Here is a 17,086-nt window from a genome sequence, read left to right on the forward strand (position 1 = left end):
ACGCCGAGAATGGCATTTTAATTTGAGTTTTTTGTTTATTTATCTGGTTTTAATAAAGTTATTTTAAAACTGTAAATATGTATAAAAAAAAAAACGGGGTTAGATACAGAGTAAAGCTCCCTCTACACTGCCACATTTTGCTCTCCATGGGAAAGAATGTTTGAATGTAAGTATAGGCCGACCCTCTGCTCTCCCCTAACATTGTGACGGTATCTTTTGTTCACTGATTTACTTACCAGGGGTGGCTGGTTATCTCTGCGTCTTCACTACTTCTGCAAAGTTCAGCTTCGCGTGGCTTCTCACAGTCAGTCACTGGCGATACGCTGAACTTGATTTCCTCATCCTCCCCATTAGACTATGAAAAGATGGACAGTAACAAACGGGGCCATGTGTCCCAGGTTCTGCATGGGTTACATATGAACGATACCTGCCATTAAAGAGGATGTGTATCCCACTAACAACGTTATATCCCACTGACACCGTGATATCCCACTGATAACATGATGTCCCACCGACACTGTGATATCCCACTGACACCGTGATATCTCACTGACACCGTGATATCTCACTGATAACATGATGTCCCACCGACACTGTGATATCCCACTGACACCGTGATATCTCACTGACACCATGATATCTCACTGACACAGTGATATCTCACTGACACCGTGATATCTCACTGATAACATGATGTCCCACCGACACTGTGATATCCCACTGACACCGTGATATCTCACTGACACCGTGATATCTCACTGACACCGTGATATCTCATTGACACCGTGATATCTCATTGACACCGTGATATCTCATTGTCAACGTGATATCTCACTGACACCATGATATCTCACTGACACCGTGATATCTCATTGACACCGTGATATCTCATTGACAACGTGATATCCCACTGACAACGTGATATCTCACTGACACCGTGATATCTCACTGACACCGTGATATCTCATTGACACCGTGATATCTCACTGACACCGTGATATCCCACTGACAAGGTAATATACCACTAAGAAGCTGATAACCCACTGACAAGGTGATATCCCACATACAAGGTGATATCCCACCGACAAGGTGATAACCCACCGACAAGGTAAAATCCCACCGACAAGGTGATATCCCATCGACAAGGTGATATCCCACCGACAAGGTAATATCCAACTGACAAGATAATAACCCACTGACAAGGTAATAACCCACTGACAAGGTAATATCCAACTGACAAGATAATAACCCACTGACAAGGTAATAACCCACTGACAAGGTAATAACCCACTGACAAGGTAATATCCCACAGACAAGATAATAACCCACTGACAAGGTAATATCCCACAGACAAGGTAATATCCCACTGACAAGATAATAACCCACTGACAAGGTAATCTCCCACAGACAAGGTAATAACCCACTGACAAGATAATAACCCACTGACAAGGTAATATCCCACTGACAAGATAATATCCCACTGACAAGGTAATATCCCACTGACAAGATAATATCCCACAGACAAGGTAATATCCCACAGACAAGGTAATATCCAACTGACAAGATAATAACCCACTGACAAGGTAATAACCCACTGACAAGGTAATAACCCACTGACAAGGTAATATCCCACTGACAAGATAATAACCCACTGACAAGGTAATATCCCACAGACAAGATAATAACCCACTGACAAGGTAATATCCCACTGACAAGGTAATAACCCACTGACAAGATAATAACCCACTGACAAGGTAATATCCCACAGACAAGATAATAACCCACTGACAAGGTAATATCCCACTGACAAGGTAATAACCCACTGACAAGGTAATAACCCACTGACAAGATAATATCCCACTGACAAGGTAATAACCCACTGACAAGGTAATAAGCCACTGACAAGATAATATCCCACTGACAAGATAATAACCCACTGACAAGGTAATATCCCACTGACAAGATAATAACCCACTGACAAGATAATATCCCACTGACAAGGTAATAACCCACTGACAAGATAATATCCCACTGACAAGATAATAACCCACTGACAAGGTAATATCCCACTGACAAGATAATAACCCACTGACAAGATAATAACCCACTGACAAGGTAATAACCCACTGACAAGGTAATAACCCACTGACAAGGTAATAACCCACTGACAAGATAATATCCCACTGACAAGATAATAACCCACTGACAAGGTAATATCCCACTGACAAGATAATATCCCACTGACAAGGTAATAACCCACTGACAAGGTAAATCCCACTGACAAGATAATAACCCACTGACAAGGTAATAACCCACTGACAAGGTAATAACCCACTGACAAGGTAAATCCCACTGACAAGATAATAACCCACTGACAAGGTAATAACCCACTGACAAGGTAATAACCCACTGACAAGGTAATATCCAACTGACAAGATAATATCCCACTGACAAGGTAATATCCCACTGACAAGGTAATAACCCACAGACAAGGTAATATCCCACTGACAAGGTAATATCCCACTGTCAAGGTAATAACCCACAGACAAGGTAATATCCCACTGACAAGGTAATAACCCACAGACAAGGTAATATCCCACTGACAAGGTAATATCCCACTGTCAAGGTAATAACCCACAGACAAGGTAATAACCCACAGACAAGGTAATATCCCACTGACAAGGTAATATCCCACTGTCAAGGTAATAACCCACAGACAAGGTAATATCCCACTGTCAAGGTAATAACCCACAGACAAGGTAATATCCCACTGACAAGGTAATATCCCACTGTCAAGGTAATAACCCACTGACAAGGTAATAACCCACTGACAAGATAATAACCCACTGAAAAGGTAATAACCCACTGACAAGATAATAACCCACTGACAAGGTAATATCCCACTGACAAGATAATAACCCACTGACAAGATAATAACCCACTGAAAAGGTAATAACCCACTGACAAGATAATAACCCACTGAAAAGGTAATAACCCACTGACAAGATAATATCCCACTGACAACGTAATAACCCACTGACAAGGTAATAACCCACTGACAAGATAATATCCCACAGACAAGGTAATAACCCACTGACAAGATAATATCCCACTGACAAGATAATATCCCACAGACAAGGTAATAACCCACTGACAAGATAATATCCCACAGACAAGGTAATAACCCACAGACAAGGTAATAACCCACTGACAAGATAATATCCCACTGACAAGGTAATAACCCACTGACAAGGTAATAACCCACAGACAAGGTAATAACCCACTGACAAGGTAATATCCCACAGACAAGGTAATAACCCACAGACAAGGTAATAACCCACTGACAAGGTAATAACCCACAGACAAGGTAATAACCCACTGACAAGATAATAACCCACTGACAAGGTAATAACCCACAGAGAAGGTAATAACCCACTGACAAGATAATATCCCACTGACAAGGTAATATCCCACTGACAAGGTAATAACCCACTGACAAGATAATATCCCACTGACAAGGTAATAACCCACTGACAAGGTAATAACCCACTGACAAGGTAATAACCCACAGACAAGGTAATAACCCACAGACAAGGTAATATCCCACTGACAAGGTAATAACCCACAGACAAGGTAATATCCCACTGACAAGGTAATATCCCACTGACAAGGTAATAACCCACTGACAAGGTAATAACCCACTGACAAGATAATAACCCACTGACAAGGTAATAACCCACAGACAAGGTAATAACCCACTGACAAGATAATATCCCACTGACAAGGTAATATCCCACTGACAAGGTAATAACCCACTGACAAGATAATATCCCACTGACAAGGTAATAACCCACTGACAAGGTAATAACCCACTGACAAGGTAATAACCCACAGACAAGGTAATAACCCACAGACAAGGTAATATCCCACTGACAAGGTAATAACCCACTGACAAGATAATAACCCACTGACAAGGTAATAACCCACTGACAAGATAATATCCCACTGACAAGATAATAACCCACTGACAAGGTAATATCCCACTGACAAGATAATATCCCACTGACAAGGTAATAACCCACTGACAAGGTAAATCCCACTGACAAGATAATAACCCACTGACAAGGTAATAACCCACTGACAAGGTAATAACCCACTGACAAGGTAAATCCCACTGACAAGATAATAACCCACTGACAAGGTAATAACCCACTGACAAGGTAATAACCCACTGACAAGGTAATATCCAACTGACAAGATAATATCCCACTGACAAGGTAATATCCCACTGACAAGGTAATAACCCACAGACAAGGTAATATCCCACTGACAAGGTAATATCCCACTGTCAAGGTAATAACCCACAGACAAGGTAATATCCCACTGACAAGGTAATAACCCACAGACAAGGTAATATCCCACTGACAAGGTAATATCCCACTGTCAAGGTAATAACCCACAGACAAGGTAATAACCCACAGACAAGGTAATATCCCACTGACAAGGTAATATCCCACTGTCAAGGTAATAACCCACAGACAAGGTAATATCCCACTGTCAAGGTAATAACCCACAGACAAGGTAATATCCCACTGACAAGGTAATATCCCACTGTCAAGGTAATAACCCACTGACAAGGTAATAACCCACTGACAAGATAATAACCCACTGAAAAGGTAATAACCCACTGACAAGATAATAACCCACTGACAAGGTAATATCCCACTGACAAGATAATAACCCACTGACAAGATAATAACCCACTGAAAAGGTAATAACCCACTGACAAGATAATAACCCACTGAAAAGGTAATAACCCACTGACAAGATAATATCCCACTGACAACGTAATAACCCACTGACAAGGTAATAACCCACTGACAAGATAATATCCCACAGACAAGGTAATAACCCACTGACAAGATAATATCCCACTGACAAGATAATATCCCACAGACAAGGTAATAACCCACTGACAAGATAATATCCCACTGACAAGATAATATCCCACAGACAAGGTAATAACCCACAGACAAGGTAATAACCCACTGACAAGATAATATCCCACTGACAAGGTAATAACCCACTGACAAGGTAATAACCCACAGACAAGGTAATAACCCACTGACAAGGTAATATCCCACAGACAAGGTAATAACCCACAGACAAGGTAATAACCCACTGACAAGGTAATAACCCACAGACAAGGTAATAACCCACTGACAAGATAATAACCCACTGACAAGGTAATAACCCACAGAGAAGGTAATAACCCACTGACAAGATAATATCCCACTGACAAGGTAATATCCCACTGACAAGGTAATAACCCACTGACAAGATAATATCCCACTGACAAGGTAATAACCCACTGACAAGGTAATAACCCACTGACAAGGTAATAACCCACAGACAAGGTAATAACCCACAGACAAGGTAATATCCCACTGACAAGGTAATAACCCACAGACAAGGTAATATCCCACTGACAAGGTAATATCCCACTGACAAGGTAATAACCCACTGACAAGGTAATAACCCACTGACAAGATAATAACCCACTGACAAGGTAATAACCCACAGACAAGGTAATAACCCACTGACAAGCTAATATCCCACTGACAAGGTAATATCCCACTGACAAGGTAATAACCCACTGACAAGATAATATCCCACTGACAAGGTAATAACCCACTGACAAGGTAATAACCCACTGACAAGGTAATAACCCACAGACAAGGTAATATCCCACTGACAAGGTAATAACCCACTGACAAGATAATAACCCACTGACAAGGTAATAACCCACAGACAAGGTAATAACCCACAGACAAGGTAATAACCCACTGACAAGATAATAACCCACTGACAAGATAATAACCCACTGACAAGGTAATAACCCACAGACAAGGTAATAACCCACTGACAAGATAATATCCCACTGACAAGGTAATAACCCACTGACAAGGTAATATCCCACAGACAAGATAATAACCCACTGACAAGGTAATATCCCACTGACAAGGTAATAACCCACAGACAAGGTAATATCCCACTGACAAGGTAATATCCCACTGACAAGGTCATAACCCACAGACAAGGTAATATCCCAATGACAAGATAACAACCCACTGACAAGATAATAACCCACTGACAAGGTAATATCCCACTGACAAGGTAATATCCCACAGACAAGATAATAACCCACTGACAAGATAATAACCCACTGACAAGGTAATATTCCACTAACAAGGTAATAACCCACAGACAAGGTAATAACCCAATGACAAGGTCATAACCCACAGACAAGGTAATAACCCACTGACAAGGTAATATCCCACTGACAAGGTAATAACCCACAGACAAGGTAATATCCCACTGACAAGGTAATAACCCACAGACAAGGTAATAACCCACTGACAAGGGAATATCCCACTGACAAGGTAATAACCCACAGACAAGGTAATAACCCACTGACAAGGGAATATCCCACTGACAAGGTAATAACCCACAGACAAGGTAATAACCCACTGACAAGGTAATATCCCACTGACAAGGTAATAACCCACTGACAAGGTAATATCCCACTGACAAGATAATAACCCACTGACAAGGTAATAACCCACTGACAAGGTAATATCCCACTGTCAAGGTAATAACCCACTGACAAGATAATATCCCACTGACAAGATAATAACCCACTGACAAGGTAATAACCCACTGACAATGTAATATCCCACTGACAAGGTAATATCCCACTGACAAGGTAATAACCCACTGACAAGGTAATAACCTACGGACAAGGTAATATCCCACTGACAAGGTAATAACCCACTGACAAGGTAATATCCCACTGACAAGGTAATAACCCACTGACAAGGTAATAACCCACTGACAAGGTGATAACCCACTGATAAGGTGATATCCCACTGACAAGGTAATAACACACTGACATGGTAATATCCCACTGACAAGGTAATATCCCACTGACAAGGTGATAACCCACCGACAAGGTGATAACCCACTGGCAAGGTGATGTCCCACTGACAAGGTGATATCCCACTGACAAGGTAATATCCCACTGACAAGGTGATAACCCACTGACAAGGTGATATCCCACTGACAAGGTAATATCCCACTGACAAGGTGATATCCCACTGACAAGGTAATATCCCACTGACAAGGTGATAACCCACTGACAAGGTGATATCCCACTGACAAGGTAATATCCCACCGACAAGGTGATAACCCACTGACAAGGTGATATCCCACTGACAAGGTAATATCCCACTGACAAGGTGATAACCCACTGACAAGGTAATATCCCACTGACAAGGTGATATCCCACTGACAAGGTAATATCCCACTGACAAGGTGATAACCCACTGACAAGGTGATATCCCACTGACAAGGTAATATCCCACTGACAAGGTGATAACCCACTGACAAGGTGATGTCCCACTGACAAGGTAATATCCCACCGACAAGGTGATAACCCACCGACAAGGTGATGTCCCACTGACAAGGTGATATCCCACTGACAAGGTAATATCCCACTGACAAGGTAATAACCCACTGACAAGGTGATAACCCACTGACAAGGTGATATCCCACTGACAAGGTAATATCCCACTGACAAGGTGATAACCCACTGACAAGGTGATATCCCACTGACAAGGTGATAACCCACTGACAAGGTGATAACCCACTGACAAGATAATATCCCACTGACAAGGTGATAACCCACTGACAAGGTGATAACCCACTGACAAGGTAATATCCCACTGACAAGGTAATAACCCACTGACAAGGTAATAACCCACTGACAAGATAATAACCCACTGACAAGGTAATATCCCACTGACAAGATAATATCCCACTGACAAGGTAATAACCCACTGACAAGTTAATAACCCACTGACAAGGTAATAACCCACTGACAAGATAATATCCCACTGACAAGGTAATATCCCACTGACAAGATAATATCCCACTGACAAGGTAATAACCCACAGACAAGGTAATAACCCACAGACAAGGTAATAACCCACTGACAAGGTGATAACCCACCGACAAGGTAATATCCCACCGACAAGGTGGTATCCCACTGACAAGGTGATATCCCACTGACAAGGTAATAACCCACTGACAAGGTAATAACCCACTGACAAGGTAATAACCTACGGACAAGGTAATAACCCACTGACAAGGTAATAACCCACTGACAAGGTAATAACCTACTGACAAGGTAATAACCTACGGACAAGGTAATAACCCACTGACAAGGTAATAACCCACTGACAAGGTAATAACCTACGGACAAGGTAATATCCCACTGACAAGGTGATAACCCACTGACAAGGTGATATCCCACTGACAAGGTAATAACCCACTGACAAGGTAATATCCCACTGACAAGATAATATCCCACTGACAAGGTAATAACCCACAGACAAGGTAATAACCCACTGACAAGGTGATAACCCACCGACAAGGTAATATCCCACCGACAAGGTAATAACCCACTGACAAGGTAATAACCCACTGACAAGATAATAACCCACTGACAAGGTAATATCCCACTGACAAGGTAATAACCCACTGACATGGTAATATCCCACTGACAAGGTAATAACCCACTGACAAGGTAATAACCCACTGACAAGATAATAACCCACTGACAAGGTAATATCCCACTGACAAGATAATATCCCACTGACAAGGTAATAACCCACTGACAAGTTAATAACCCACTGACAAGGTAATAACCCACTGACAAGATAATATCCCACTGACAAGGTAATATCCCACTGACAAGATAATATCCCACTGACAAGGTAATAACCCACAGACAAGGTAATAACCCACAGACAAGGTGATAACCCACCGACAAGGTAATATCCCACCGACAAGGTGGTATCCCACTGACAAGGTGATATCCCACTGACAAGGTAATATCCCACTGACAAGGTAATAACCCACTGACAAGGTAATAACCCACTGACAAGGTAATAACCTACGGACAAGGTAATAACCCACTGACAAGGTAATAACCCACTGACAAGGTAATAACCTACGGACAAGGTAATATCCCACTGACAAGGTGATAACCCACTGACAAGGTGATATCCCACTGACAAGGTAATAACCCACTGACAAGGTAATATCCCACTGACAAGATAATATCCCACTGACAAGGTAATAACCCACAGACAAGGTAATAACCCACTGACAAGGTGATAACCCACCGACAAGGTAATATCCCACCGACAAGGTAATAACCCACTGACAAGGTAATAACCCACTGACAAGATAATAACCCACTGACAAGGTGATATCCCACTGACAAGGTAATAACCCACTGACAAGGTAATATCCCACTGACAAGATAATATCCCACTGACAAGGTAATAACCCACAGACAAGGTAATAACCCACTGACAAGGTGATAACCCACCGACAAGGTAATATCCCACCGACAAGGTAATAACCCACTGACAAGGTGATAACCCACTGACAAGGTGATATCCCACTGACAAGGTAATAACCCACTGACATGGTAATATCCCACTGACAAGGTAATAACCCACTGACAAGGTAATAACCCACTGACAAGATAATAACCCACTGACAAGGTAATATCCCACTGACAAGATAATATCCCACTGACAAGGTAATAACCCACTGACAAGTTAATAACCCACTGACAAGGTAATAACCCACTGACAAGATAATATCCCACTGACAAGGTAATATCCCACTGACAAGATAATATCCCACTGACAAGGTAATAACCCACAGACAAGGTAATAACCCACTGACAAGGTGATAACCCACCGACAAGGTAATATCCCACCGACAAGGTGGTATCCCACTGACAAGGTGATATCCCACTGACAAGGTAATATCCCACCCACAAGGTGATAACCCACTGACAAGGTGATAACCCACTGACAAGGTGATATCCCACTGACAAGGTAATAACCCACTGACATGGTAATATCCCACTGACAAGGTAATATCCCACTGACAAGGTGATAACCCACTGACAAGGTGATATCCCACAGACAAGGTAATAACCCACTGACATGGTAATATCCCACTGACAAGGTAATAACCCACTGACAAGGTAATAACCCACTGACAAGATAATAACCCACTGACAAGGTAATATCCCACTGACAAGATAATATCCCACTGACAAGGTAATAACCCACTGACAAGTTAATAACCCACTGACAAGGTAATAACCCACTGACAAGATAATATCCCACTGACAAGGTAATATCCCACTGACAAGATAATATCCCACTGACAAGGTAATAACCCACAGACAAGGTAATAACCCACTGACAAGGTGATAACCCACCGACAAGGTAATATCCCACCGACAAGGTGGTATCCCACTGACAAGGTGATATCCCACTGACAAGGTAATATCCCACCGACAAGGTGATAACCCACCGACAAGGTGATAACCCACTGATAAGGTGATATCCCACTGACAAGGTAATAACACACTGACATGGTAATATCCCACTGACAAGGTAATATCCCACTGACAAGGTGATAACCCACCGACAAGGTGATATCCCACTGACAAGGTAATAACCCACTGACAAGGTGATAACCCACTGATAAGGTGATATCCCACTGACAAGGTAATAACACACTGACATGGTAATATCCCACTGACAAGGTAATAACCCACTGACAAGGTGATAACCCACTGACAAGGTGATATCCCACTGACAAGGTGATAACCCACTGACAAGGTGATAACCCACTGACAAGGTGATATCCCACTGACAAGGTAATAACCCACTGACATGGTAATATCCCACTGACAAGGTGATAACCCACTGACAAGGTGATAACCCACTGACAAGGTGATAACCCACTGACAAGGTGATATCCCACTGACAAGGTGATAACCCACTGACAAGGTGATATCCCACTGACAAGGTGATAACCCACTGACAAGGTGATAACCCACTGACAAGGTGATATCCCACTGACAAGGTAATATCCCACTGACAAGGTAATATCCCACCGACAAGGTGATAACCCACCGACAAGGTGGTATCCCACTGGCAAGGTGATGTCCCACTGACAAGGTAATATCCCACCGACAAGGTGATATCCCACTGACAAGGTGATAACCCACTGACAAGGTGATATCCCACTGACAAGGTGATATCCCACTGACAAGGTAATATCCCACTGAAGGTGATAACCCACCGACAAGTTAATATCCGTCCGACAAGGTGGTATCCCACTGGCAAGGTGATATCTCACTGACAAGGTAATATCCCACTGACAAGGTGATATCCCACTGACAAGGTAATATCCCACTGACAGGGTGATAACCCACTGACAAGGTGATATCCCACTGACAAGGTAATATCCCACTGACAGGGTGATAACCCACTGACAAGGTGATATCCCACTGACAAGGTGATAACCCACTGACAAGGTGATATCCCACTGACAAGGTAATAACCCACAGACAAGGTAATAACCCACTGACAAGATAATATCCCACTGACAAGGTAATAACCCACTGACAAGGTGATATCCCACTGACAAGGTGATATCCCACTGACAAGGTAATAACCCACAGACAAGGTGATATCCCACTGACAAGGTGATAACCCACTGACAAGGTGATAACCCACCGACAAGGTGATATCCCACTGACAAGGTGATATCCCACTGACAAGGTGATATCCCACTGACAAGGTGATAACCCACTGACAAGGTGATAACCCACTGACAAGGTGATAACCCACCGACAAGGTAATATCCCACTGACAGGGTGATAACCCACTGACAAGGTAATATCCCACTGACAAGGTAATAACCCACAGACAAGGTGATATCCCACTGACAAGGTGATATCCCACTGACAAGGTGATAACCCACTGACAAGGTGATAACCCACCGACAAGGTAATATCCCACTGACAGGGTGATAACCCACAGACAAGGTGATATCCCACTGACAAGGTGATATCCCACTGACAAGGTGATAACCCACTGACAAGGTGATAACCCACTGACAAGGTAATAACCTACGGACAAGGTAATATCCCACTGACAAGGTGATAACCCACCGACAAGGTAATATCCCACTGACAGGGTGATAACCCACTGACAAGGTAATATCCCACTGACAAGGTAATAACCCACAGACAAGGTGATATCCCACTGACAAGGTAATATCCCACTGACAAGGTAATAACCCACAGACAAGGTGATATCCCACTGACAAGGTGATAACCCACTGACAAGGTGATATCCCACTGACAAGGTGATAACCCACTGACATGGTGATAACCCACTGACAAGGTAATATCCCACTGACAAGGTAATAACCCACAGACAAGGTGATAACCCACTGACAAGGTGATATCCCACTCACTGGTCCATTAATCTCACTAATTGGGGCCATGTATCTCAGACTCAACCACATAGCACCTTCACTGCCCCCTCCCTGTCCCTCACCCTGCTTCCTGCCTTACTGTTGCCAGCTCCCCTGGGGGCTTGGGAGGGTGAGGTGGGGGGGGGGGGGGAGGGGGGGGTGGTTGGTGGCGGGTGGGTGTGCTTGGGTTCTTTCTGATCAAATTCAGCCATGGCAGGGGATTGGACAATGTTTTGCTAAACTCACCTGGAAGGCCACATCAAGCATGGTCTCAAGATACCGCATCAGCTCAGCGTAGAGGGACGCCACACTGGAGGTCCTGCCACGCCTCGCCCTGCCCCAGGGGCAGGAGCAGGGGCTGGTGCTGACGCTGGTGTGGGGGCATTGGCTAACCCTGGGGCTGAAACTGGACTTGGCCTTCACGCAGTGGTTCATGAACACCACCTGACTGTGTGGTGGCCACATGCTGGGCGGGAAGCTGTAACTCACAGAGCTGGGGGAGGGGGGGTGGGGGGGGGGAGGAGTTGGGGGTGGAGACTGTTGCCAGGCCACAGTTACCCAGGCAACGGCAGCCTGCCACTCAGAGCCAACTTCCTCATTTGTGACATCACGGGGTCTTGTTAAAGGGGCAATCCCACCCTCTTAAAGAGCCCCGAGGGGGCAAATGTACAAACATGCCGACCTTAATCCCCTGGGCTCTCCCTGTGCCTCCGTCAGGATTCATTCTCTCGCCTGTATCTGCAATTAATATATTTCAAAAGATCAGACAGAGGATTTAATCCAATTCCCCAATGACTGCGTCTAATATTTAAAATAATGTATTTAAAAGTTAAAAATTATATGTTTTTTTATTAACTCCCGGTGGTATATTTCTGCTCAAGAGTGCAAGGGTTAAAATATCTCTCTCTTAGTGGGAGGGGTAAACACAGGGGTTATATAAATGGCCAAGTGTTTTGATCGAGTTGCTTGTTAACAGCTTTAGTTCTTTCCCCCTCTGCTCTTTTGCAGAAAGAAAGTGAAAAATAAAAGATAGGCACACATTTAAAATGTGAGGAAGGTGCCGGAGGGATCTGGGAGAGATGATAGGAGGGAGATCCGACATGGAAAGTAGAAAGGGTCTCTCTGCCGGTGCGCATCGGCCTGGATTATGGGGCTGAAGTCTCTGGACTTGGACCCGCAGCCGCCCGAGTCAAAGGTGAGGGGAGGGGGGGGGGGGGGGGCACCCTGTGGGTGAGGCAGCAGCCGCAGCGGCTGGTCCTCCTCCGCCTGCAGGTCCTCCTCCACTCCACCAGGGGGTGCGTTGTCCCCGCTCCATGGCGTCCCAGCCCCCTCGGCCCGGCCCCAGCGTCATCCGACACTCGTTTAAACGCCGGTGCCTGGCGCCTCAGCTCCTGGTTCTCCCTCGGAAGACTCGCCTCGCCGACGCAGGCCGTGAGTACCCCTGACCGACCCCCCCCCCCCACCCCCACTGCCCCCACAAACAACCCCCTCCCCAACAGCCCTCTGACCGAGGTGGCGGGTTGGCTGGCGGGGCTGGTCGAGGGGGGATTGCCGTTGGCCTCGGTGACCCCCGGGGTAGGGGGGGGGTGGTAGAATCGGACAGGGTTCCTACCCCCCTCACACCCCCATACCCACCTCCCCCGCCCACGGCCCAGTGACCCCAGCCGGAAAGCGCGTCGGTGAGGATACCAGGCCCCTTCCGGCAGAGCTCGGCCACGATGCCTCTCACAGTCGAATATCGAGCGGGCAGAAAGGAGCAGCTTGGGTGGGGGGGTTCCGGATCCTGCACCCGCCGGGGCGGGGGGGAAGAGGTGGGTGGTGGAGTCGGTGGGTGGGGGGGGGGGGTGGGGAAGAGGGGGGGATTGTCCCCAGAGCAAGTTCTCCGCTAAAACCTCTTTCCTTTCTCCACCCCCCCCCCGACACCCCACCACACAGGGGGTCGTGACAGGCCATGAATCTGATGCAGAAGAAGTGCCTCCTCTGGGTGGGCTGCAGCCTCGCGACCAACCTGGCGATCCTCTGGGCCCTCTGGAGCTGGCGGGCGGGGACGGAGCGCGTGTCGGCCCTGCGGGGCCCCGGGGCTTTCTGGAGGCCGTCCTGCCCGCTGTGGTCACTGTGGAACCAGGAGCAGCAGCGCCTGGCCCAGCGGCACGCCTCGCCTTCCTCCTCCTCCGTCGGGGGCGCCGACCGCCACTGCCAGCCGGACCCGGACGTGTCGAGCCGTTTCGTGGACTTCCCGCACCTGCCCCGTCAGATGAAGGACTTCCTGCTGTACCGCCGCTGCCGTGCCTACCCGCTGCTGCTGGAGCCTCGAGGCCTGTGCCCAGGCTGGGCCGGGGGCCCCCCCGTCCTGCAGCTGCTGCTCGTGATCAAGAGCCAGGTCTCCAGCTTCGCCAGGCGCCAGGCCATCCGGCAGAGTTGGGGCGGGGTGGGCCGGGCCTCGGGGGTCCGGCTGCTCTTCCTGCTGGGGCAGCAGCAGGCCGCCGACGGCCACCCGAACCTGACCGGGCTGCTCGGCTACGAGAGCCGGCGCTTCGGCGACCTGCTGCAGTGGGCCTTCCGCGACACTTTCTTCAACCTCACCCTCAAGGAGGTGCTCTTCCTGCCCTGGCTGGCTCGCCGCTGCCCGGCGGCTCGCTACGTCTTCAAGGGGGACGATGACGTCTTCGTCAACACCGAGCGGCTGCTCGACTACGTGTTGGCGCTGGACCCCGAGAAGAGCCGGGACCTCTTCCTGGGCGACGCAATCCTCAACGCCGTGCCCTCCCGCAACCCCGGCCTCAAGTACTACGTGCCCGGGGCCTTCTACAGTGGCCTTTACCCGCCGTACGCCGGCGGCGCTGGGGTGCTGTACTCTGGGCACCTCGCCCGCAGGCTGGCGGAGGCCTCCCAGGCCGTGCCCCTCTTCCCCATCGACGATGTCTACACGGGCATGTGCCTGCACCAGCTGGGCTTGGCGCCGGTCTACCATGAGGGCTTCCGCAGCTTCGGCATCAACGTGACCGATTGCTGGGACCCCTGCGCCTACCGGCGGATTTTCATGGTGCACAGGAGGACCCCGCAGGAGATGGTCCAGCTCTGGAAAATCCTGCACCAGCCCAACATCACCTGCAAGTGAGAAAACTGGGGCCTGGCGGGCAGGGCCTGGTATTCAGGGCCTGAGGGCCACAGGTCAGAGGGCACAGGGCCTAGAACACAGGGCACAGGATAATGCCCCCTGACTACTATGCCTTTTGTGCCATGTTTATTTGGTACAACGCCCTGACCACTAGACCCTGGATTAAAAACAGAAAATTGCTGTTAACACTCAGCAGGTCTGGCCACAACTGTGGAGAGAGAAACAGAGCTAACGTTACAGGTCGATGACCTTTCCCCAGAACTGGGGAAATATTAGAAATATCGTAGGTTTTAAGCAAGCACAGAGTCAAAGAGAGGGGGGGGGGGCAGGAAAAGAACAGAAGTAAAGGTCTGTGTGATAGGGTGGAGGGTAGGTGAGATTAAATGACAAAAGGGATGACGGCACGAGGCAAAAGGAGATGGTAATGAGACAAGTAAAGAAACAAAAGTTGGATTTAGAGAGAGTGTAAATGAGAAATAGCAGGAACATTGCCAACAGTTGTCAACTGAACAATGCCTGAACTCAGTGTTGAAGGCTGGAAGGCTGTAATGACGTGTTTAGGTTGAGTGTCTCGGGAATAGCGTAGGAGACCGAGGACAGAGAGGTCAGAGTGGGAGTGGAGCGGAGAATTAAACTGACAGGCGACTGGACTGTACTTTGTAACTACGCACCCTGCCCCGTACACTGGCACTCCGCGACACGGAGGCCGTGCAGGGATGTGACTCGCTTACCCCACACGTCTCCCAGTTTCCAAGGAGCGGCGGGGCCTGTGAGCTTAGTCCCGAGCTGACTCCCCGCTGGAGTTTTCCTTCCACTGTGGAAACATCTAATGACTCCCCGGCCCCAGCATCACCTGCTCGGACCCTTGACCCCGACCCTGTGGCCACGAACCCCTCTGCCTGTGACCAGAAGCTCTGGGCTCCCACAGACTGCAGACTTGCTGATTGTTTGATTCTGATTGTTGTTTCTTGTTTAATAAAGATTCACGGAAATAAAGGCTTTGTTATTAAATTGCAAGTTGTGGATCAGTCACCTTCATCAAAATTTGGATCCTTTATGCCCCCAGTGTGGGCGCATCGAAGAACACCACGTACGAGCCTTCTTTTGCTTGGGGCACACATAGTTCCATGGCTGCTCTCCAGCACATGGCGGGATATTTGACCACATGAGGCATCACCACCAACCTTAATCCCTTCACACAGCAACAACCTCCTGGTGTGGCTAAACGGATAGTGGCGGACACTCAAGGCCGATTTCCCCTCACCCGTGCCCTGTCCCCGGCCCTTTGGCGCCGAGGCTCAGGGTACCTGTTTTACGACCACACTGGGAGGTGTATTTGCTCAATGAGCCATTAAGCGCAGAGTAAAGCTCCCTTTACACTGCAAGATCCCATGGGCACTATTGGAAGAAGGTCATGGGGTTGTCCTGGGGTCAACATTCCTCCTCCCACCGAGTGCATTATTGCAGGTGGTCTGATGGCCGACGGTGGGATCTTGCTATGCGGATGTGAAATGCCTGAAACCCTTTCAGGGAGGAGGGGCATTT

General features: G+C 47.2%; 2 protein-coding genes across 2 annotated transcripts in view; one reads left to right on the forward strand and one right to left on the reverse strand.

Moving 5' to 3' along the window:
* The window catches only part of LOC137355844 (uncharacterized), a 30,816-nt gene extending 13,978 nt beyond the window's left edge, over positions 1-16,838 (reverse strand). The window contains exons 1-3 of the mRNA XM_068021422.1: positions 16,575-16,838; positions 13,106-13,161; positions 237-355 (exon numbers count right to left, since the gene is read on the reverse strand). Coding sequence (XP_067877523.1) covers positions 237-355; positions 13,106-13,161; positions 16,575-16,662 — 263 coding nt within the window. The 5' untranslated portion in view covers positions 16,663-16,838. The remainder of the gene's footprint in view (positions 1-236; positions 356-13,105; positions 13,162-16,574) is intronic.
* Positions 14,375-15,541, forward strand: LOC137355892 (N-acetyllactosaminide beta-1,3-N-acetylglucosaminyltransferase 2-like). Its single transcript, XM_068021506.1, has one exon. The coding sequence runs from the start codon at positions 14,375-14,377 to the stop codon at positions 15,539-15,541; it is 1,167 nt and encodes a 388-aa protein (XP_067877607.1).
* Positions 16,839-17,086: the final 248 nt, after the last annotated feature.

This window comes from Heterodontus francisci, chromosome 44 (genome assembly GCF_036365525.1).
Source record: "Heterodontus francisci isolate sHetFra1 chromosome 44, sHetFra1.hap1, whole genome shotgun sequence".
In the NCBI taxonomy this organism is placed as follows: domain Eukaryota; kingdom Metazoa; phylum Chordata; class Chondrichthyes; order Heterodontiformes; family Heterodontidae; genus Heterodontus; species Heterodontus francisci.